The sequence below is a fragment of the Pseudophryne corroboree genome, chromosome 8 (assembly GCF_028390025.1).
Source record: "Pseudophryne corroboree isolate aPseCor3 chromosome 8, aPseCor3.hap2, whole genome shotgun sequence".
In the NCBI taxonomy this organism is placed as follows: domain Eukaryota; kingdom Metazoa; phylum Chordata; class Amphibia; order Anura; family Myobatrachidae; genus Pseudophryne; species Pseudophryne corroboree.
The window spans coordinates 284,616,028-284,641,131 of NC_086451.1; the positions used below are offsets into that span (position 1 = coordinate 284,616,028).

General features: G+C 46.9%; 1 protein-coding gene across 3 annotated transcripts in view; it reads right to left on the reverse strand.

Annotated features, from left to right (window-relative positions):
- SMARCA1 (SWI/SNF related, matrix associated, actin dependent regulator of chromatin, subfamily a, member 1) overlaps window positions 1-25,104 on the reverse strand; it is a 504,496-nt gene that overhangs the window by 43,727 nt on the left and 435,665 nt on the right. For all 3 annotated transcript variants that reach the window (XM_063937258.1, XM_063937260.1, XM_063937259.1), the window contains 3 exons: window positions 21,553-21,685; window positions 12,036-12,154; window positions 7,740-7,952 (listed from right to left, as the gene is read on the reverse strand). In XM_063937258.1, coding sequence (XP_063793328.1) covers window positions 7,740-7,952; window positions 12,036-12,154; window positions 21,553-21,685 — 465 coding nt within the window. The remainder of the gene's footprint in view (window positions 1-7,739; window positions 7,953-12,035; window positions 12,155-21,552; window positions 21,686-25,104) is intronic.

Sequence of the window (25,104 nt, forward strand, 5' to 3'; positions counted from 1 at the left end):
GAATGAGCCTGCTGAATCGTGTTACAGATCTAGCGAGCAATAGTCTGCTTAGATGCATGAGTGTCAACCTTGTTGGCTGCATACAGGACAAACAGTGCATCTGTTTTCCTAACCGTAGCCGTTCTGGCTAAATAAATCTTTAAGGCCCTGACTACATCAAGGGACATGGAATTCTCCCAGGCTCCCATAGCCACAGGCACCACAATAGGTTGGTTCATATGAAATGACGAAACCACTTTAGGCAAAAATTGAGGACGAGTCCTCAACTCTGCTTGATCCGCATTGAAAATCAGATAGGGGCTCTTGAAAGACAAGACCACCAACTCGGACACCCGCCTCGCAGATGCCAAGGCCAATAACATGACCACTTTCCAAGTGAGAAACTCCAATTCAACCATTTGAAGCGGTTCAAACCCGTGTGACTCAAGGAAACTTAACACCACGTTAAGGTCCCATGGTGCCACTGGGGGTACAAAAAGAGGTTGGATGTGCAACACTCCTTTTACAAAAGTCAGGACTTCTGTAAGAGAAGCAAATTCCTTCTGAAAGAATATGGATAAGGCAGAAATCTGCACCTTCATGGAGCCTAACTTCAGGCCCACATCCACACCTGACTGTAGAAAATGGAGAAAACGTCCTAGTTGGAAATCCTCAGTAGGAGCATCCTTGGCTTCACACCAAGACACATATTTTCTCCAGATACGGTGATAGTGTTTCGCCGTAACATCTTTTCTAGCTTTAATAGTAGGAATGACCTCCTCTGGAATACCCTTTTTAGCTAGGATTTGGTGTTCAACCGCCATGCCGTCAAACGTAACCGCGGTAAGTCTTATAACACGCACGGCCCCTGTAGTAGCAGGTCCTCTCAGAGAGGAAGGGGCCACGGATCTTCTGAGAGCAGTCCCTGAAGATCTGCATACCAGGCCTTCGAGGCCAATCTGGAACAATGAGTATCGTCTGCACTCTTGTTCGTCTTATGATTCTCAATATTTTTGAGATGAGAGGAAGTGGAGGGAACACATAGACCGACTGAAACACCCACGGTATCACCAGGGCGTCCACCGCCGCTGCCGGAGGGTCCCTCGACCTGGAACAATACGTCCGAATCTTCCTGTTGAGGCATGATGCCATCATGTCTATTTGAGGAAGTCCCCAACGACTTGTCACCTCTGTAAAGACTGCCTGATGAAGTTCCCACTCTCCTGGATGGAGATTGTGTCTGCTGAGGAAGTCTGCTTCCCAGTTGTCCACTCCTGGAATGAAGACCGCTGACAGAGCGCTTACATGATTTTCCGCCCAGCGAATAATCCTGGTGGCTTCTGCCATTTCTGCTCTGCTTTTTTTTTTGTCCCGCCCTGGCGGTTCACATGCGCCACGGCCGTGACGTTGTCTGACTTGATCAGAACAGGTAGGTTGCGGAGAAAATTCTCCGCTTGTTTGAGGCCGTTGTAATTGGCCCTCCATTCCAGCACACTGATGTGTAGGCAAGCCTCTTGGCTTGACCATATTCCCTGAAAATTGTTTCCCTGTGTGACTGCTCCCCATCCTCGGAGGCTTGTGTCCGTGGTCACAAGAACCCAATCTTGAATGCCGAACCTGCGACCCTCTAGAAGGTGAGTACTCTGGAGCCACCACAGGAGAGAGAGACCCTGGCCCGGTGGGACAGGGCAATCTTCCGATGCATGTGCAGGTGGGACCCTGACAACTTGTCCAGAAGGTCCCACTGAAAAGTCCGTGCCTGGAACCTGCTGAATGGAATGGCCTCGTAGGCCGCCACCATCTTTCCTAATACATGAGAGTATTGAACAGACACTCTTTTTGGCTTTAACAGGTCTCTGACCATGTTCTGGAGTACTTGGGCTTTTTCGTCTGGGAGAAAGACCTTTTGTTTTTCTGTGTCCAGAATCATGCCCAAAAACGACAGTCGAGTTGTTGGAACCAACTGCGACTTTGGTAGATTTAGGATCCAGCCGTGTTGTTGTAGCATTCTCAGGGAGAGAGATACGCTTTGTAACAATTTTTCCCTTGAACTCGCCTTTATCAGGAGATCGTCCAAGTACGGGATAATTGTGACGCCTTGCTTGCGCAGGAGCACCATCATTACCGCCATTACCTTGTCGGGGCCGTGGAAAGCCCAAACGGCAACGTCTGAAATTGGTAATAACAATCCTGTACTGCGAATCTCAGGTACGCCTGATGAGGAGGATATATGGGGACATGAAGGTATGCATCCTTTATGTCTAGTGACACCATAAAATCCCCCCCTTCCAGGCTGGAGATCACTGCCCGGAGAAATTCCATCTTGAATTTGAACCTTTTCAGATATAGGTTCAGGGATTTTAGATTCAGAATGGGCCTGACCGAGCCATCCGGTTTCGGGCCCACAAAAAGGCTTAAATAAAAACCCTTCTCCTGTTGTAGCAGGGGAACCTTGATAATCACTTGCTGATGATACAGCTTCTGTATGGCAGCTGCCACTGTTTCCCTCTCTGGGGAGGAAACTGGCAAGGCCGATTTGAAAAATTGGTGAGGAGGCACGTCTTCGAATTCTAGTTTGCATCCCTGGGATACAATTTCTACCGCCCAAGGATCCAAGTCCGACTGAACCCAGACTTGGCTGAAGATTCGAAGACGTGTCCCCACCGGCGCGGACTCCCTCAGCGGAGCCCCAGCGTCATGCAGTGGATTTTGTAGAGGACGGGGAGGACTTTTTGTTCCTGGGAACTAGCCATAGCAGGCGCTCTTTTCCCTCTACCTCCATCTCTGGCGAGTAAGGAAGAGACCCGACCCTTTCTGAACTTATGCGACCGAAAGGACTGCATCTGATATTGAGGTGTTTTCTTTTGCTGTGGGGGAACATAAGACAAAAAAGAAGATTTACCCACGGTAGCTGTGGTAACCAGATCCGCGAGGCCCTCCCCAAATAAAACTTCACCTTTGCAAGGCAAAGTCTCTATATGTCTTTTTGAATCTGCATCACCTGTCCATTGGCGGGTCCACAGGGACCGTCTAGCAGAAATTGCCATGGCATTGGCTCTTGAAACCAACAGCCCAATATCTCTCGCAGCTTCTCTCATAAATAATGCTGCGTCTTTAATGTGACCCAAGGTCAACAAAATGGTATCTTTATCTAGGGTGTCAATGTCAGATGACAAGGTATCTGCCCACGCTGCAACTGCGCTACCCACCCATGCCAACGCTACTGCCGGCCTTAGTAGGGCAACCGTATCAATTGATTTTAAGGTAGTTTCCTGTCTGCGATCAGCAGGATCCTTGAGGGCTGCCGTATCAGGGGATGGTAGTGCCACCTTTTTTGACAAGCGCGTTAAAGCCTTGTCCACCGTGGGTGAGGATTCCCACCGTAACCTGTCCTGGGAGTGGAAAGGTTACGCCATAATAATTCTCTTGGGAATCTGCAGTTTCCTATCTGGAGTTTCCCAAGCCCTTTCAAACAGGGCGTTCAGCTCGTGAGATGGGGGGAAAGTTACCTCAGGTTTCCTTTCCTTAACATGCAGACCCCCGTGTCAGGGACAGAGGGGTCCTTAGTGATATGCAAAACATCTTTTATTGCAACAATCATATACTGAATACTCTTGGCCACCCTTGGGTGCAACTTAGCATCATCATCGTCGACACTGAATCCGTGTCGGTATCAGAGTCTACTACCTGTGAAAGGGGACGTTTCTGAGACCCCGAAGGGCCCTGTGACACAGTCAAAGCTATGGATTGACTCCCTGCTTTTTCCTTGGACTCAGCTTTGTCCAATCTTTTGTGTAATAAAGTCACATTAGCATTTAAAACATTCCACATATACATCCAATCAGGTGTCGGCGGCGCAGACGGAGACACCACAATCACCTGCTCTGCCTCCTCCCTAGATGAGCCTTCCACCTCAGACATGTCGACACACACGTACTGTCACCCCCACACACACTGGGATACCTAATATTATGGGGACTGACCCACAATAAGGCCCTTAGGAGAGACAGAGAGAGAGTATGCCAGCACACACCCCTCGCCACTGTACACTGAGACAAAAATCCCAGCCTGTCAGCGCTTTTTATATATATATATGTGTAAAACACCTCATTTTTGCGCCCAATAATGTGCCCACACCTCATTTTGGCCCTCTGTACTAGTTAACAGCAGGGGAGAGTCCGAGGCCGCTTCTCTGCAGCATGCTGAGGAGAAAATGGCGCTGGTTAGTGCTGGAGGATCAAGCTCCGCCCCCCGACGGCGGGCTTCGGTCCCGCTTTAAATCTTTATACTGGCGGGGGATTTGGGATTATATAGCCTCTACAGTATATATATGTACTCTGCCAGTCTTATCTGAGGTATATTTATGCTGCCCTGGGCGCCCCCCCCTGCACCCTGCATCCTTACTGTGGCGCCTGTGTGTGTGAGCTGGGAGCAATGGCGCGCAGCGTTACCACTGCGCGTTACCTCATGAAGATCTGAAGTCTTCTGCCGCCTCTGAAGTCTTCTTTCTTCTTATACTCACCCGGCTTCTATCTTCTGGCTCTGTGAGGAGGACGGCGGCGCGGCTCCAGGACGAACGGCGAGGGTGAGACCTGCGTTCCGACTCCCTCTGGAGCTAATGGTGTCTAGTAGCCTAAGAAGCAGGGCCTATCATTTAAGTAGGTCTGCTTCTCTCTCCTCAGTCCCACGACACAGGGAGCCTGTTGCCAGCAGTGCTCCCTGAAAATAATAAACCTAACAAAAGCTTTTTCAGAGAAACTCAGGAGAGCTCCCCTGCAGTGCATCCAGTCTCCACTGGGCACAGGAACTAACTGAGGTCTGGAGGAGGGGCATAGAGGGAGGAGCCAGTGCACACCCATTCTAAGGGGTATATGCAATTGCGGTCGAATTCCCGAAATTGTCGAATTTCGGGATTTTTTCGGCAAAAAAAAAAATTCGACAATGCAATTCAGTACTTTCCGACAAAAAAACAGACTTTCAAAATTCGACTTTTTGAAATTCGACTTTTGACAAATTCGACTTTTTTGCAATGATACACATGCTGCAATTCGACCAAAGTCTATTCAATGGAAGTTTGGAAATTCGACAACAGTGCTTTTAGACAGTAAATTCGTCATTTTCAATCCGCCACACTTTGGATGGTGAAACTAATAAAAAAAAATTAAAATTTAAAACATGTTTTTTTTTTCTTGGTAATATCATATCTATTTATATTAGAAGGGATTAGGTACTTGGTTTGTTTTTTTTGGAGGCACAAGAATTATTTATATATTTTTAAAAATAATATTTTTTTTATTTTTTTTGGATGGAATGGTAAAATCCCTGAAAAAAATGGCGTGGGGTCCCCCCTCCAAAGCATAACCAGCCTCGGGCTCTTCGAGCTGGTCCTGGTTCTAAAAATGCGGGGAAAAATTTGACAGGGGATCCCCCGTATTTTTAAAACCAGCACCGGGCTCTGCGCCTGATGCTGGTGCAAAAAATACGGGGGACAAAAAGAGTAGGGGTCCCCCGTATTTTTCACACCAGCATCGGGCTCCACTAGCTGGACAGATAATGCCACAGCCGGGGGTCACTTTTATACAGTGCCCTGCGGCCGTGGCATTAAATATCCAACTAGTCACCCATGGCCGGGGTACCCTGGGGGAGTGGGGACCCCTTAAATCAAGGGGTCCCCCCCCCCAGCCACCCAAGGGCCAGGGGTGAAGCCCGAGGCTGTCCCCCCCCATCCAATGGCTGCGGATGGGAGGCTGATAGCCTTGAGTAAAATGACAAGAATATTGTTTTTTCCAGTAGTACTACAAGTCCCAGCAAGCCTCCCCCGCAAGCTGGTACTTGGAGAACCACAAGTACCAGCATGCGGGAGAAAAACGGGCCCGCTGGTACCTGTAGTACTACTGGGAAAAAAATACCCAAATAAAAACAGGAGACAGACACCGTGAAAGTAAAACTTTATTTCATACGTCGACACACACATACTTACCTATGTTCACACGCCGACATCGGTCCTCTTCTCCAAGTAGAATCCAGGGGCACCTGAAAATAAAAGATAAATATACTCACCTCAGCCATGGTCCAGAGATAAATCCACGTACTTGGCAAAATAAAAAAACGGACACCCGACCAACGGACTGAAAGGGGTCCCATGTTGACACATGGGACCCCTATCCCCGAATTCAGACAGACCTCTCAGTGACAGCTGTCACAGAAAGGTCTCTAAAGCCAATCAGAAAGCGCAACTTCATTGCGCTCACCTGATTGGCTGTGCGCTGTCTGAACTCAGACAGCGCATCGCACAGCGCCCTCCATTATATTCAATGCTGGGAACTTTGCGGCTAGCGGTGAGGTCACCCGCCGGTCAGCGGCTGACCGCGGGTAACCCCCCGCAGACGGCAAAGTTCCCACCATTGCAAGTAATGGAGAGGCTTTGCGATGCGCTGTCTGACAGCTCAGACAGCGCACAGCCAATCAGGTGAGCGCCACGGAACTAGCGCTTCCTGATTGGCTGAAGGGACCTCAGTGACAGGAGTCACGTGGTGTCCCGGCATTCGGGGAAAGGGGTCTGATGTGTAAGCATGGGACCCCTTTCAGTCCGGCATGGTACAGGTGTTCGTTTTTTTTTGTTAACAAGTACGTGGATTATCTCCCGGACACTGGATTGAGGTGAGTATAATTTTTTTCACAGGTACCCCGGATCGTCGGAGACTGTGGCAGTCGGCGTGTCAACATAGGTAAGTATGTGTGTGTCGGCAGGTGTGTAATAAAGTTTTACTCTCAAGGTGTGTGTGTCCTGTTTTTATTTGGGTATTTTTTTCCAGTAGTACTACAGGTACCAGCGGGCCCGTTTTTCTCCCGCATGCTGGTACTTGTGATTCTCCAAGTACCAGCTTGCGGGGGAGGCTTGATGGGACTTGTAGTACTACTGGAAAAAACAATATTCTTGTCATTTTACTCAAGGCTATCAGCCTCCCATCCGCAGCCATTGGATGGGGGGGACAGCCTCGGGCTTCACCCCTGGCCCTTGGGTGGCTGGGGGGGGGGACCCCTTGATTGAAGGGGTCCCCACTCCCCCAGGGTACCCCGGCCAGGGGTGACTAGTTGGATATTTAATGCCACGGCCGCAGGGCGCTGTATAAAAGTGACCCCCGGCTGTGGCATTATCTGTCCAGCTAGTGGAGCCCGATGCTGGTGTATAAAATACGGGGGACCCCTACTCTTTTTGTCCCCCGTATTTTTTGCACCAGCATCAGGTGCAGAGCCCGGTGCTGGTTTTAAAAATACGGGGGAACCCCTGTCAATTTTTACCCCGCATTTTTAGAACCAGGACCAGCTCGAAGAGCCCGAGGCTGGTTATGCTTTGGAGGGGGGACCCCACGCCATTTTTTTCCGGGTTTTTCCCGTTTTTTCCCCGTTTTTTTAATTCGCGGCAAAATCCGGCAAATCGGACGTTTTTCGCCCGCGGGACTGTCGAATCCGTTTTTCATTGAATATGGTGAATTCCGGCAGCCACCTGCCGGAATTCACCTGTCGAATTGTGTCGAATTAAAAAACGGCGATAATTTGCCGCGATTCGCCGTGAATTGCATATACCCCTAAAGCTTTACAGTGCCCATGTCTCCTGCGGAGCCGTCTATACCCCATAGTCCTTACGGAGTCCCCAGCATCCTCTAGGCCGTAAGAGAAAAAGGGGGAATGCTGGGATAAATATAGGAAACAGTATACAGTACTAGCATACAATAATAATATAAACTGATAACACATACCATGGCAGTCCTCGACTTGATGAACCAATCAAACCTAAATTGTGGAGCATTTCGAACGCACTGCCGCAATTCTTCATATACATTTTCTTTGTCAAAGCCCATTTTATGCAGCATGCAAATCAGAAAGCGGTCTTCTTCTTCTGTGTAGTTCTTTCCTTTGTTAGTCCCATACTGTATCCTCAGCTGATGAAAAGGGGCCTTGTACCTTGCAATCTAAATACAGCACAACAGTGAATTTAGTAATCACTAATTACTGTCTGCTTTTATTTAAAAAAAAAAAAAGCTCATTCTGTTCATTTCCATACAAACCTCACTTTTATACATTTGCATTCTGCCTTCAGATGCCTAAGCAAATGTCATTAGAAATCAAATGTTGCTTTTATCCTGCAGCTTAACAAGACTTCAGAGTTTATGCAGGAATACTAAATCTATAAAATAAAGTCTACTTTCCCCCTTATTTGTCATCATGTGGGAATATTGGACTAGGGCATCAGCTGGAGATTTATCAAATCACTTTCTGTGTTTTTTTTTATTTGAAGGGGGGTGGGGGGGATTTAAACCACCATATTTGTTAAAGACAGAAGCACAGGGAAATCATCGCCAAAGCACCATTTTCAAGCCACGATACAAATTGCCAACACTTTTTTTAAACATCTCTTGACCGCAGGTCACATAACTACATCCCCTCCAAACCATCCAAGAACAGTTTGGTGACGAACAATGCCTTTTCCAGCATGATGGAGCACCTTGCCATAAGTCAAAACTGATAACTAAGTGGCTCAGGGAACAAAACATCGAAAATTTGGGTCCATGGCCAGGAAACTCCCTAGACCTTAATCCCATTGAGAATTTGTGGTCAAATCTCAAAAGGCGGATGGACAGACAAAAACCAACAAATTCTGACAAACTCCAAGCACTGATTAGGCAAGAATGGGTGGCCATCAGTCAGTATATGGCCAAGAAGTTAATTGACTGCATGCCAGAGCGAATTGCAGAGTTCTTGAAAAAGAAGGGTCAACACTGCAAATATTGACTCTTTGCATAAACGTAATGTATTGGTCAATAAAAGCCTTTGACAAATTATGAAATTCTTGTAATTTTACTTCCGTATACCATAGTAACATCTGACTAAAAGGTCTAAAAACACTGAAGCAGCAAACTTTGTGAAAATCAAAACTCTTGGCCACGGCTGTACAATATATTTGAGCCCAAGGGTGCATGTGGGCATTATACACAGGTGCAGCAGTATACACTGCTAGAAATTTAATGAGTTGTGATCAGAGATGTGTGGAAAAGATAGGCAGGGGAGACATAGACTTTTTACTCCAGAGTTTTGACTATAAAAAGGGTTAGAATAATACAAAGAAGTTCTTTCTTATATATTCTTTGTATTTTTCATTTACTTTATATAGTCAAATCTCTGGCGTATCCATTAGAATGACTGGAAAAGCTCCGCCCCACCTGCCTCACCCCACGGCACGTCACTGATACCTACAGTAAATAAACCTGTATATGTAGTTGCTCAGGGGTTGGCCTGTATCTAAGATGACAATTACTAGATGGATTATTTCACTAATTCAACAAGTTTACATTGAGAGGAGAAACGTTATTTGGTGCAGCAAGGAGCCTAGGCTGATCAGCTGTGTCGGGCAGCGACCTAGTCCTCTGTGTATACATTACCCAGTTTTACAACATCAATGACTTTGCAACAAAGGATGCTAGTTTTGGTCATAGACTGTTTTGCACTGCATCTTCTAAGAGTACCCTCCCAAAGACAATGCTGGGATGTCCTCAAGGTTCCGTGTCTCCCACAAGATTCCATGAAAAATTATATTTGTATACTCCTGTTGGGGGGACACTGAACACCCAAACTTTACACTTCTGTTTTCCAGATAAATGTTGAAATTAGTTTATTTTACTTGTGCTTCTATTAGTACTGTCCTGCGGGACAGGTTTCACTGTAGGGTGGGGATGTAGAAGATGAGATACTTCAAATTTAATGCAGATTTTGGATTAAGTGCCAAACTCCTGGCTGAGGCTGTGTATACCCAGAAGTTCAGTATATATCTATAAATTCAGAAGAAATGATTTAACATTAAGTCTAAAAAGCCAGTTTCAGTATGTGCTAGTGCTCTTTTATCCCCACTTATTACCACTACATTTTTACATAAGTGTTTTTCTTCTCCTTTACATTGCAGAAATAATGTGCTACTTCTAAAAAATGTTGACAGAGCTTGAATAAATTTCTGATAATTCACTGTGGGCCTAATTCAGACCTGATCGGTGCTATGCGATTTTGCACAGCAGCCGATCAGGTCTGAACTGCGCATGCGCCGGCGCATGCCAGACAGCCGACGGTCGTCTCAGCCCTGTGATCGCCTCTGTCTGATTGACAGGCAGAGGCAGTAGCTGGGTGGAAGTGGGCAGGCCGCCGTTTTAGGAGCACGGTCTGGGCAGCACTATTGTTTGTTTGCGGCTAATTTGAAATGTATATTTTTATGATTAAATTGATATGCACTATGGAGAACCCCGTCTGTCTATTTTAGATATTTTAATCCGGTAAAATCCGGGACATTCTTTACAGTTGGGTGTGGCGGTCCGGTGATTGAAGGAGACAGTGCAAGTGCAGCCAATCCTTATTAATAGAAGGAATGTGGTCTAAGCATGGATATAAAAAACTTTTATCTTTTTATTAGTACAACTAACACTAAGCACACCTGATATATGTTCATTGTATATTATATATATTGAGAAAAAGGTAGCACTCATGGGTCTTACTGACAGAACTGACAACCACACAAGGGGTTTGCCTTTATGTCATTGGATGTGTTTGGTATTAGTTTATCCCAGAGGGCACCAGGGCAAGTAATACTTTGAATCTGTGGAGTGCCGGCTATTGTCTGTATATAGTGAACTGGCGGAGCTCCAGCTACGCTGTTATTTAGCCATATGCAGCATGCAGAGTCAGCATTTACTGGCGGGTCCCATCTCACAGTCTAACAGCAGCGGGTGCACTGTCGCTTGCTGCAGTGCAGGCTGAGCGGTACCAGGCGGGAGCCGACCCTGTCCCCTATTAAAGGTGTTAGCTGGGCTCCTGGAACAGAGCCGATTAACTCTGTGGGTGCACCGCAGAGCTGCGTTGGAAGATTAGCAGTCACATTTGGATACCGCTTTGAACCACACAGGTGCTACTGTACATGCTGGTGCCCCTTCATGGCTTCGAGCCAGGAGACAGGAGTCTCCATTGCCTCTGGGAGTTACATCCCTGAGTGGAACAATGGTGGTGTGTTATGGAGTGACGAATCGCGATACACATTTTTCAGATCAGATGGACGTGTTTGGGTTTGGCGATTGACAGGAGAACGTCTGATGCCAGAGTGTACAGTATCTACAGTAAAGCATGGAGGTGGTGCCGTTATGCTGTGGGGCTGTTTCAGTTGGTATGGCATGGGTCCACTAGTTGTAATGCATGGTCACATTTACTCTGAGAAGTATAGAGATGTTCCCGATAACTCTGTGCTCCAGAAACAACAAATGTTTTTATCATGAAGACAATGTCACTGGTCATGTTTCTAGGGCGACGCTGAACTGGTATATAGAAAATTTGGTAACCCAGGTGGACTAGCCAGCTCAGAGTCCAGATCTTAAGCCCATTGAGAGCCTCTGGGACGAGTTGGAGCGACAGGTGCATTCTAGGCCGACTTGATATTCAATGTCACAGTTGGTCTTAAGGTACTCAATGTCACAGTTGGTCACTGTGCTTAAGGTGGAATTAAAAAACATACTGCCTGCTGTTGTCCAGGAACTTGTTGACAGTTTGCCAAGAAGAGTTTCTGCAGTAATCACTGCACGTGGTGGACATACAAAGCACTGACGTCAATAAAATCTTGCTGATCAATTTGCTGTTAGTGTCCATTACTTTTGTTAACATAGTGTATATTTTTACATACTGTGTATATCACAAGTAAAGCATAAAAATGCGGCAACAAACTTCAATGGCTTTACTCTATCACTTGATGAAAAATGTTCAACCTTTTCCAATTCTAGTCTTAGCATTGCCTTTCATTTCCTATGTTAGCAGACAATATGTGTTACCATAGGGATCAATTTATCCCTATACCTGTCTAAATTGTACTGCATTTTCTCTTCACAAGTATTCTGTACAGAACTTCATGAAGGGAAATATACACACATTTGTGCAAATGAGTCATAAAAGACACCAGATTTCATAGGAATGCAAATTTTATACATCTAGAGTACTGTATATATTTTTTTCATGAAAAATTACTTAATTACTTTTGCATCCAGTGCTTTTTTAATGCTGATCCTTCTTTGAATCCTTGCTTCACCTCTTTCAATTTGAGCCATGATTTTCTCAATATCCTGTAATTCATTGCACCGCTCCCAAAACACAGCTGAAAACAAACAAAAAAACTTTAGTTGCTGAACTTTCAAATTATACATACACAGGCACAGGTGGGTATTCAATTGTAGTTGGAAACTGCCGTCTTGTCGGAAAGACGGCAGTTTCCAGCTTTTTTAGGTCGGAAACTGTTCCAACCTATTCAATCCCCCTGCCGTTTTTCAGACAAGTTGGCAATTCTGACTTGTCGGAAAACACGTGGATCGCGGAATAGCCGCGGATCCACATGTTTGGTAGGAAGCGCGGCCGAATTCGACAGGTTTTAGCCCCATTTCCGACAATGTCAATTCGACTGTAAAAAAAAGTCGTAATGGCAGTGTCAGGAACGTCCAAATCGCTAATTGAATACTGAGATGTCGGATCCTTTCCGTCGGAAAGGATCCAACATCAATTGAATATATACCCCAAAGACAGCTAACTATCTTTACAGTTAGATTCAGACATTTCCCCTTTTTGTTTGCAATCATCAAAATGTCTACGACACAATTATTTACCTTAACAGTTTTTCCTCTGTGGATCCTTTTAAGTATTCACTCAGTCTTGCTATCCCGGGTTATTGGGCAAGCTGAGATTTAGTCAAGTGGAAAAGGGTCCACCCAGGTCTAGTGACACGGGAATCCTTCCTGAATACCTAAGCAGGGTTTTACCCGGGAGGGTCCCGGCTGAGTTAAGTGTAAACGGGTAGCCCGGGTCGTCCGACCCGTTTACAGGATGGGGAGAGCCACTCTCCATTGATGTCATCTCCAAGCGCCTGCACTTCACCCATGTGCAGTGCCGATTTGGGAATAACCTGGATCGGGCCGCTGTGGAAATGGGGCTGGGTCTGATGTGGTTTTTATGAACTGTGTTCCAAATCTCGGGTCAGACATGGGACTTCAGTGTAAAAGATGTATTAGAGCTATAGAAGTCTTCCTTCATAAGGAGGGCATTCTCCTACCTTTTCTTTAGCTATTCCATTCTTTTTATATTTACATGTGGCAGGTCCCTCTGGCCTCGGCAATGCAGCTGTGCCGCGGCACTCAAAAAGGCCATGTGAACTAACCTGCTATTATTAGGAGTGTCTAGTGGGGGATAAAATCCAGCAGGAATGGACACTAATGGCAGGTACTGACTGTCAGAGAAACCTCAAGACTAATCTGTAAAACACCTCCCCCGAATAATGGGGATTATATATACCGTATATACTCGAGTATAAATTGACCCGAATATAAACCGAGGCACCTAATTTTACCTCAAAAAACTGGGAAAAATTACTGACTCGAGTATAAGCCTAGGGTGGGAAATGCACAGTGCCAGGGGTTTTCATGCTCAGGGTGTCATGGTCGTTGCCAGGGGTTTCATGCGGTAGGTGTTATGCTTGTTGCCAGGGGGTAATGCTTGTTGATAGGGCTGTGCCCCCAGTGCCACACATACCCCCAGTGCCAGATATTCCCCCACAGTGCCAGATAAAAACATGCCCCCCCGTTGCTTTGCCCCCAGTAGTTGTGCCCCCTTTCTTTGCCCCCAGTAGTTGTGCCCCATCTCTTTGCCCCCAGTAGTTGTGCCCCCTCTGTTTTTGCCCCCAGTAGTTGTGCCCCCTCTTTCTTTGCCCCCAGTAGTAGTGCCCCCTCTTTCTTTGCCCCCAGTAGTTGTGCCCCCTCTTTCTTTGCCCCCAGTAGTTGTGCCCCCTCTTTCGTTGCCCCCAGTAGTTGTGCCCCCTCTTTATTTGCCCCCTGTCGCTGTGCCCCCGTCGCCGCTTACAAACACACAAAATAATAAAAACAATACTTACCACTGCCCAGCTCCTGCTTCCCGCCCGCTTCTTCTGCTGCTGCTGTTGCTCCGTCCGTCCGGCCGCTCCTCTCTATGGGAGAGACATCATGGCGTCTCTCCCATAGCAGCGCCGCACAGACACTAGAGGTCAATAATGACCTCTAGTGTCTGTCCCTGGAGCCGGCTGCAGCAGACGCCCACACAGCCACGGCGTCTGCTGCAGCCGTGAGCTGCTGACTCGAGTATAAGCCGAGCGGGGCTTTTTCAGCATAGAAAAATGTGCTGAAAAAGTCGGCTTATACTCGAGTATATGCGGTACATTATTTCTTGTAATGTTCAAATACAGTCAGTGACAAAGGAATGGTTGTGGTTCACCAAAATACAGAGACATTTTGATAATAACACTGATTCTCTGAAAAAAATGTCCAGATCTTATGGAGATAATTACAAATTAGCACATTTAAGTAGTTTCTGAACCTGCAGTAACCCTGACTGCTGTTTTCAATAGCAAATGTGGCACAGTTTGAAAAGCATATTGTGGTAAAGGTACTATAGCAAGTATCTATCTTTGGCTTTGATCCAACTACTGTTCATTCTATTTTCTCTTACGTCCTAGGGGATACTGGAAATCCATTTAGTACCATGGGTATAGACAGGTCCACTAGGAGCCATGGGCACTTTAAGAAATTGATAGTGTGCGCTGGCTTCTCCCTCTATGCCCCTCCTACCAGACTCAGTTTAGAAAATGTGCCTGGAGGAGCCGCTCAGGTCTCTGGAAGCTCTTGAAGAGTTTTCTGCATATATTTTCTGTGTTTGTTGTTTTCAGGCAGGACTGGATGGCACCAGCCTGCCTGCTTTGTGGGACTTAGGGGGAGGGAACGTCCCAACCTCTCTCAGGGTTAATGGTCCCGTTCCCTGCTGACAGGACACTAGCTCCTGAGGGAACTATTCGCAAGCCCCACCACGGCGAGCGTATATTCCCGCGGCACGCCGCCACCCCTAACAGGGCCACAAGAAAGAAGAGTGGTGAGTACTAAGCTGGCATCCCGGTTAGCAGGTCGCATGGCTTCTAAACGGAGCGGACTGCGTCTTCCACTGTGTATGGACACAGACGGTGAACAGCGGACACAGTACCCAGACTGGCAACATAGCCATAAAAGGAGTATGTCTCCATTTTATGCACAAGACAGCTAGTATAAAAAAGTGCAGGAAGACAGCGCGCCATTGAAGGGGCGGGGCTTCACTATGAGCGGATCCAGCAGCTCACCAGCACCATTTTTCCTCTCCAGCTGTCACAGACGCTGACTGATAGGGACTCGCAGCTCCTCCGGAGAGACTCCAGATTACCTGAGCAGTACCAGTGGGTCATAGCAGGAAGGGGATCACTTATTAGTGTTGCTAAGTCCCAATCTAGGTACTTAGTCTGCGATCCAGCTAAGCTTGGCATTAGCGTTAAGGGTGCAGTGTGCTGGTTCCATACTCTCTCTGTGTCTCTCTGGAAGGGCTCTTTGTGGGTTAATTGTGCATTTAACCTTTTCCTGTGTGTGTGTGCTGTCACTATACAGTATGTCAGGCAAAGAGTGTGATTCATGTAAGGCACAGTGTTCATCTTCCCCACGGGGTTCACTAGTGTGTACTCAATGTAGTGTCCCTTCCCAGACTAGTGGGGCAGAACCAGCATGGCTGGAGTCATTAGGGGAACTATTTCCGCAATCTCTACTAAGTTATCTCGGACCGAGAAAGAGACACAATACTTAAGACAATCTATGACTGAGTTTATGAAAAGAGACTCAGTAACCAAACCAGCGTCTCAGTCCCCTGCCATTTGTCCGCAAAAAACGCACTTTGGCCCATATCCTGCAGTCTGACTCGGATGATGAGGCGTCAGAAATGGAGGAAGAAGAGGTGGACTCAGAGGTGGGGGAGGGTACTCTGTCGCAGGGAATAGAGGCTCTCATAGAAGCTATCAGAGAAGTTCTAAATATCCCTGAAAAGGTGACAGAGGAGAGTGAGGAATCTTATTTTAATATAAAAAAATAAATTCCCAGCCACTTTTCCTGTGTCAAAGGAACCCTGTTTAAAAAAACCGTGGGTAAGTCCTGATAGGAAATTTTAAATCCCTCAATGGTTGTTATCATTCTTTCCTTTTCCTCCTGAGGATAGGAAAAAATGGGAAAATCCACCGATAGTGGATGCTTCAGTATCCAGGCTTTCAAGAAAAATTGTATTGCCTGTCCTGGGTGCAGCCTCCCTAAAAGACGCGGCTGATCGTAAAATTAAGACTTTGCTCAAATCCTTGTAAACAGCTGCTGGGGTGGCCCAGAGACCCACTATAGCATGTGGGTGGATTACTAGAGCCATTGCCAAATGGTTGGGTAACCTGACTGAAGGGTTAGACACCTTGCCTATGGAAGAGGTTATCTTGTTCCTACAGCATATACAGGACTCTACGAATTTTATGGTGGAAGCCATAAAAAAAATAGGCTTGCTTAATGCACGCACTATGGCTATGGCAGTGTCTGAACAAAGGGGTCTATGGCTACGCCAGTGGACTGCAGATGCGGACTCCAGGAAAGGCGTGGAATGCCTACCTTTCACAGGCGAGGCCTTATTTGGAGAAGAACTAGACAAATGGCTCTCCAAAGCTACTTCGGGTAATTCCACATACCTTTCTTCTGCAGCTCCCTCAGCTAGAAAGGCCTACTCAGGTACCAATTTACAGCCCTTTCGGACTGCAATAAATAGTGGAAAACTGCTCTAATCAAGCTGGTAACAATCCCCAGGTGCTGCGGGAGGGGGTTACTTTCGGACTGCCAAGTTTAGGGGCAAACCCAGAGGTTCTTCTACGGCCACCAGAGGCGCTAGAGGTAAACCATGCAAACCAGCAACTGCTGGTTCACAGTAACAGGGCTCAAGCTCTGCTTCCTCAAAACCTTCAGCATGATGGTGGACCGCAATGCCTGGAAGTCTGGCAGATAGGAGCCCAGCTAAAATTCTTCAGTCACATCTGGACAAGATCGTGCCAGGATCCCTGGGTCATAGATCTTATTTCCCAGGGCTATAGACTGGAGTGCCAGGAGCTCCCACCTCACAGATTCTTCAAATCAGGCTTACCAGTTTCACAAGAGGCAAGTATAACCTTACAGGACGCCATTCAAAACCTGGTACAGACTCAGGTCATTGTTCCAGTTCCACCTCATCTGCAAAACAAGGGGTATTATTCCAACTTGTTTGTAGTACTGAAACCGTACGGTTTGGTAAGACCGATTCTGAGCCTCAAGTCGTTGAACCCGTACTTACGAGTGTTCAAATTCAAGATGGAGTCTCTGAGAGCTGTGATCTCAGGTCTGGAGGAGGGGGAATTCCTAATGTCTCTGGATATCAAGGATGCATACCTTCACATTCCGATCTGGCCGCCTCATCAGGCTTATCTACGGTTTGCACTGCAGGACTGTCACCACTAGTTCCAGGCCCTGCCATTTGGTCTCTCCACGGCAACATGTGTTACGTTCTCTGTACTTGGAACCCAGGAGATAGAGTGGCAGCAAAACAGTTGCAAGTACAGATGCGTGAAGCTGTGACAGAACTGGGGTACGCAGCAATACCTAATGGAAAACCCTGACTCCGTTGTCCTTCCCTAGGGGTCGGTTAACGCCTGCGAGACTATGGTTTATTGGGCCCACGGCAGCCGCCTTTGAATGGGCCGAACTCCGATGTCCCCCAGTCTTAGTTGGTGACAAGGCATTAACCGAGAAAGAGAGAGAACAAGGGGAAAACTAACTAAGACAGACACAAAAGCGAAAGGGGAAACCACAGAAAATAATAAACCAATTTATGTGAGGCGCAGCCGCCAAGAAAAAGCGTAACCAAAGTAACGCTGCCCAAATGCCAAATACGAATCCGTCGTAGTTCGGCAAGGACAACAGTGGTGGAACCTCCGCATAACACACAACGGCAAGATGATTAGAATAATACGGCTTCAGCCGTAGGATGCGGCAAAGCTGCTACTCATAACACCACGAAAGGTGCGCGCAGAAAACAACCGGAACCCCGAGGCTTCGGATACCAGACCACTCCACTGGAAGACAAACTCGGAGGACAGCAGGAAACAATCCCTCAGAACGTACTCTGGAAATTGGACACAGGAGTACACAAGCTGGATGCAGGAACACACCAGAGGCAGGAAGACAGGCTCCACTGGAAGCTGCTGACAGGGACCAGGAACAAGCTTGCAGGTAGCTAACCAAGAACTGGAACATACAGGTATCATAACAAACTTCTATCACCGGTGCTGGACTGCAGGGCTAGCTGGGTAATAAGGAAAGCACGCCCCAATCAGGATGGATGTAAGCCAGGCACAAGGTAATGGCCAAAATACTGGCAGGTGAGGCTACACAGACAAGAGCCAGACTGCAGTACACAGACTCACCACATAATGACCAAATATCTGACAGGTGAGGCTTAACACATAGAAAACAGGCTGCAGTTACACAGACTCACCACCAGCAGCCAACAAGAGTCTTCTAAACAAGTAAAAGAGAAATCCTGGCATGCAAACAGAAATATAACATAAAATTAACGAACAGAAAGCAAAACAGGAATGAACCACAGCTTGTAGTTCATAACACCGAGGGTGTTCATCAAAGTGATGGCAGAGATGATGTTTCTACTCCACAAACAGGGAGTGAACAAAATTCCGTACCTGAACGATCTTCTGATAAAGGCACTGTCCAGGGAGCGGTTGTTGGACAGCATTAGCTTCTCAACCAGACTACTCCTGGATCACAGGTGGATTCTGAACCAACCAAAATTTCACCTAGAAGCAACACAGAGGCTTCCTTTCCTAGGAGTAATACTGGACACAGAGTCTCAGAAAGTGTTCCTTCCCTTGGAAAAGGGCAATGGTAATCCAGTCGATGGTTCGGGCTGTCCTGAAGCCAACCCGGATCTCGGTGCATCTGTGCATTCGCCTTCTGGGGAAAATGGTGGCCTCTTTCGAGGCGATTCAGTATGGAAGGTTTCATGCGGGGCCCTTCCAGCTGGATCTGTTGGACAAATGGTCCGGATCGCATCTTTACATGCACCAGAGGATCCGTCTGTCGCCCAAAAGCCAGGATCTCCCTCCTGTGGTGGCTACGGACTTCTCACCTAGTCGAGGGTCGGAGGTTCGGGATACAGAATTGGATTCTACTAACCACAGACGCAAACCTCAGAGGTTGGGGCGCAGTCCCCCAGGGGGTGCAGTTTCAGGGAAGATGGTCAAACCAGGAAGTCGTCCTTCCAATAAAAATCCTGGTACTCAGGGCTATATATACAACGCCCTTCTGCAGGCCTCATCTCTTCTTCAGAATCAGGCCAGTGGGACAATGTGACGGCAGTGACGTAAATAAACTGACAGGGCAAAACGAAAAGCAGAGCCGCAATGTCAGAGGTGTCAAGAATTCTCATCTGGGCGGAAAAACACGCTGTGGCGTTGTCAGCGGTCTTCATTCCAGGAGTAGACAACTGGGAAGCAGACTTCCTCAGCAGACACGACCTGCACCCGGGGAGTGGGGCCTTCACCCGGAGGTGTTCCGGTGGTTGACATATCAGTAGGGATATCCACATGTTGGCATCTCGACTCAAGAAGAAGCTCAGGCGGTATTGTTCCAGGTCGAGGGACCCACAAGCAGTGGCGGTAGACGCTCTGACAACTTCGTGGGTTTACCAGCTGGTGTACGTGTTTCCTCCACTTCCGCTGATCCCAAGAATTCTAAAAAGAATAAAAAGGGGAAAAGGTTCAAGCAATCCTCATTGCCCTGGACAGGCCACGAAGGGCCTGGTATGCGGATCTTCTCAAGATGCTGCTCGAAGATCCGTGGCCTCTACCTCTTTGCGAGGATCTTCTGCAACATGGCCAGTTTGTCTATCAAGACTTACCGCGGCCACGTTTAATGGCATGGAAGTTGAACGGCTGAGTCTAGCCAGGAGAGGGATTCCTGACAAGGTCATCCCGACTATGATCCAAGCCATTACCACCGTATTTGGAAGAAATATGTCTCTTTGTGTGGGAGCAGACAATATTCTGCGGTGGAATTTCATTTGGGACATTTCCTACTTTTTCTGCAGTCGAGAGTGGATGTGGGCCTACGTCTAGGTTCCATAAAAGTACAGATTTTGGCCTTGTCTATTTTCTTTCAGAAACAATTGGCTTCTCTCCCTGAGGTCCAGACGTTCTTGAAAGGTGTTCAGCACATCCAACCTCCTTTCATGCCTCCCACTGCACCTTGGGATCTCAGATTGGTGCTGCAGTTCCTCCAATCGGACTGGTTTGAACCATTACAGGAGGTTGATGTAAATTACCTTACGTGGAAGACCGTCACACTGTTGGCCTTGGCTTCAGCAAGACGTGTTGGAGGTGTTGTCTTACAAGAGCCCCTACCTAATTTTCCATGAGGACAGAGCTGAACTCAGAACTCGTTAGCAATTTCTTCCTAAGGTGGTGTCTGCATTTCACATCAACCAACCTATTGTGGTTCCGGTTGTTATGGACACCTTTGCTACTTCAAAGTCTTTGGATGTTGTGAGGTGTATGTAAAGAGAACAGTTCATCACAGGAAATTGGACTCACTGTTCGTTCTCTATGATCCCAATAAAATTGGGTGTCCTGCTTCAAAGCAGTCAACTGGTCGTTGGATCAGGCTCACTATCCAGCATGCTTATTCCACGGCAGGCTTGCCGGTTCCAAAATCTGTTCAGGCCCACTCTACTAGGTCAGAGGGTTCTTCTTGGGTGGCTGCCCAGGGTGTTTCGGCTTTACAGCTCTGCCGAGCAGCTACTTGGTCTGGTTCGAAGACATTTGCTAAATTTTACAAGTTCGATACTTTGGCCTCCGAGGACCTTCAGTTTATTCAATCTGTTCTGCAGGAACCTCAGCACTCTCCCACCCTATTTGGGAGCTTTGGTACTTCCCCATGGTACTAAATGGATTCCCAGTATCCCCTAGGACGTAAGAGAAAATAGTATTTTAATTACCTACCGGTAAATCCTTTTCTCGTAGTCCGTAGGGGATACTTGGCGCCCGCCCGGTGCTTTGTTCTTCCTGCACTGTTACTTGTCTAAGTATTCTGGTTTGTTCAGCTGTTGCTATTCATGTTTCAAGTTTGGTTAGCCTCTTGTTTTGTGTGTGCTGGTTCGTAATCTCACCACTTTCCTTATCTATCCTTTTCTCAAAATATGTCCGTCTCCTCGGGAACACTTTCCTAGACTGAGTCTGGTAGGAGGGGCATAGAGGGAGGAGCCAGCGCACACTATCAATTTCTGACTACGAGAAAAGTATTTACCGGTAGGTAATTAAAATCCTATTTTCTCCCAAAATGTGATGCCTCATTTTGAAATCTCTTTAGGATTATTGCTGCTAAATACAGAAATCAGGGTACAGTGGAGAAACCCTTTCATAGTCCTTCTGTGATTTTTGGATTATGAAGTATCTGCTGAGGTTGATACTGTATGAATGATTACTGGAAGAAAAGTTTATCCTTATAATCACATCTAAGAGATCTTAGTGCAATAGATTCCTTGATGCAGTAAATACTGTTGCTAGCAGTAGTAAAGCTAAAATATAAACCTGTGCATGACTTAACGTAGATAGTAACAAACCTGAGTATTCAATGACCTCTTCCGGTGTCTTTCCTTCTACCTCTCGCGCAATGTTATCAATATCATCACGGCCATATTTCTCATTAGCTTTGATAAACTGGTTGAAGTCTCGTTTGTTCCAATTTGTAAATCCCTATAAAACAAAACAAAACGTTTAAACAAAATATATAATTTCTATGAATATATTCCTCAAAAGCTTTCTTGCAAATCAAACACTCATTTTGATTTTTTCATGCAAAAGCACATTTAAAAGGGAGCCGCAAATAAAATCTATACATAAAATCTTAATATACCAATTGATAATATGCTGAACTGTAGAGTTCTAATAGAGCAGCTAAAGTATGAGCGCTCCTCTGTAACATTAAGGCTTTAGCTACAAGTACAGTAGTATCACATGCAACTGCAGGATACTATCTTATAAGAACTGTCTTCTCCTATCTAATAATCATCTTATATGTACAGTAAGTGTAGCTATAGTAAGGCACAATACAGATGAGTCCTCACTTGCTATTGCCACAGTCGCACCAAAAGGCCCTTCTCGGTGTGCCAGGTCCTGTGCACCCCAGCTTCTGCATCTTTATTCCTCGTACATGCATCTTAGCTTCAATGATATGCATCAAAACTGCTTCACGAGACTGCAAATTGGTGTGAAACTGAGTCTGAATCTGTATATGAAGTGCTATGATGCCACCGCTTTTTTTTTTTTTTTTACACTAAATTCCGTTGTGCTTCCTCTGCGACTGACATATTTATAACTATTTCATGTGTGGCTAAAGTTGCAGCCTGGTTCTCTGGAGTGGTGTTTCTTTGTGTCTACGGTGAACGTAAGATGCAAATTTACTGAAAAAGTCTTATGTCGCATGACGTATTGAGATTAGAGGCTATTTCTCTAACGTCCTAGTGGATGCTGGGACTCCGTCAGGACCATGGGGAATAGCGGGCTCCGCAGGAGACAGGGCACATCTAAAAAAGCTTTTAGGTCACATGGTGCGTACTGGCTCCTCCCCCTATGACCCTCCTCCAAGCCTCAGTTAGGTTTTTGTGCCCGTCCGAGAGGGTGCAATCTAGGTGGCTCTCCTAAAGAGCTGTTTAGAAAAGTTTTTTTTTAGGTTTCAATCTCAGTGATTCCTGCTGGCAACAGGATCACTGCATCGAGGGACTTAGGGGAGAGATTTCCAACTCACCTGCGTGCAGGATGGATTGGAGTCTTAGGCTACTGGACACTTAGCTCCAGAGGGAGTCGGAACACAGGTCAGCCTGGGGTTCGTCCCGGAGCCGCGCCGCCGATCCCCCTTACAGACGCTGAAGAGACGGCAGAACGGAGGTCCGGAAAGCAGGCGGCAGAAGACTCCTCAGTCTTCTTGAAGGTAGCGCACAGCACGGCAGCTGTGCGCCATTGTTGTCACACGGCTCACTGACTCAGTCACGGAGGGTGCAGGGCGCTGCTGGGGGCGCCCTGGGCAGCAATATAATTACCTTTAGTGGCAAAATAAATACATCACATATAGCCATTAAGGCTATATGTATGTATTTTAACCCAGGCCAGTTTCTTAAAAACCGGGGAAAAGCCCGCCGAAAAAGGGGCGGAGCTTATTCTCCTCAGCACTCAGCGCCATTTTCCTGCTCAGCTCCGCTGGTGAGGAAGGCTCCCAGGTCTCTCCCCTGCACTGCACTACAGAAACAGGGTAACAAAGAGAAGGGGGGCATAAATTGGCGATATTTATATATTAAGAGCGCATATATAGTAAACAACACCTTCTAGGGTTGTTTATATACATTTATAGCGCTTTTGGTGTGTGCTGGCAAACTCTCCCTCTGTCTCCCCAAAGGGCTAGGGGGTCCTGTCTTCGATTAGAGCATTCCCTGTGTGGCTGCTGTGTGTCGGTACGTGTGTGTCGACATGTATGAGGACGATGTTGGTGTGGAGGCAGAGCAATTGCCGATGATGGTAATGTCACCCCCTAGGGAGTCGACACCGGAATGGATGGCTTTAGTTATGGAATTACGTGATAATGTCAGCACATTACAAAAGTCAGTTGACGAAATAAGACGCCCGGCAAACCAGTTAGTACCGGTTCAGGCGTCTCAGACACCGTCAGGGGCTGTAAAACGTCCTTTACCTCAGTCAGTCGACACGGGTACCGACACAGATGAATCTAGTGTCGACGGTGAAGAAACAAACGTATTTTCCAATAGGGCCACACGTTATATGATCACGGCAATGAAGGAGGCTTTGCAGATCTCTGATACTGCTGGTACCTCAAAAAGGGGTATTATGTGGGGGTGAAAAAACTACCTGTATTTTTTCCAGAATCAGAGGAATTGAATGACGTGTGTGATGAAGCGTGGGTTAACCCCGATAGAAAACTGCTAATTTCCAAGAAGTTATTGGCATTATACCCTTTCCCACCAGAGGTTAGGGCGCGCTGGGAAACACCCCCTAGGGTGGATAAGGCGCTCACACGTTTATCAAAGCAAGTGGCGTTGCCGTCTCCTGATACGGCCGCCCTCAAGGATCCAGCAGATAGGAGGCTGGAAACTACACTGAAGAGTATATACACACATACTGGTGTTATACTGCGACCGGCAATAGCCTCAGCCTGGATGTGCAGTGCTGGGGTAGTGTGGTTGGATTCTCTGACTGAAAATATTGATACCCTGGATAGGGACAGTATTTTATTGACTCTAGAGCAATTAAAGGATGCTTTCCTTTATATGCGAGATGCTCAGAGGGATGTTTGTACTCTAGCATCAAGAGTAAGCGCGATGTCCATATCTGCCAGAAGAAGTTTATGGACGCGACAGTGGTCAGGTGATGCGGATTCCAAGAGGCATATGGAAGTATTGCCATATAAAGGAGAGGAATTGTTTGGGGTCGGTCTTTCGGACCTGGTGGCCACGGCAACTGCCGGCAAATCCACTTTTTTACCTCAGACCCCCTCCCAACAGAAAAAGACACCGTCTTTTCAGCCGCAGTCCTTTCGCTCCTATAAAAAGCGACCAAAAGGACAGTCTTATCTGCCGCGAGGCAGAGGAAAGGGTAAGAAAGGGCAGCAAGCAGCCCCTGCCCAGGAACAGAAGCCCGCCCCGGCTTCTACAAAGCCATCAGCATGACGCTGGGGCTTTACAAGCGGACTCAGGAACGGTGGGGGGTCGACTCAAGATTTTCAGCAATCAAGGGGTTCACTCACAAGTGGACCCGTGGGTCCTGCAGATAGTATCTCAGGGTTACATGCTGGAGTTCGAAAGGTCTCCCCCTCGCCGGTTCCTAAAGTCTGCTTTACCAACGTCTCCCTCAGAAAGGACGTCGGTTTTGGAAGCCATTCACAAGCTGTATTCTCAGCAGGTGATAGTCAAGGTACCCCTCCTACAACAGGGAAAGGGGTATTATTCCACACTATTTGTGGTACCGAAACCGGACGGTTCGGTAAGGCCTATTCTAAATCTGAAATCCTTGAACCTGTACATAAAGAAATTCAAGTTCAAGATGGAGTCACTCAGAGCAGTGATAGCGAATCTGGAAGAAGGAGACTTCATGGTGTCCTTGGACAT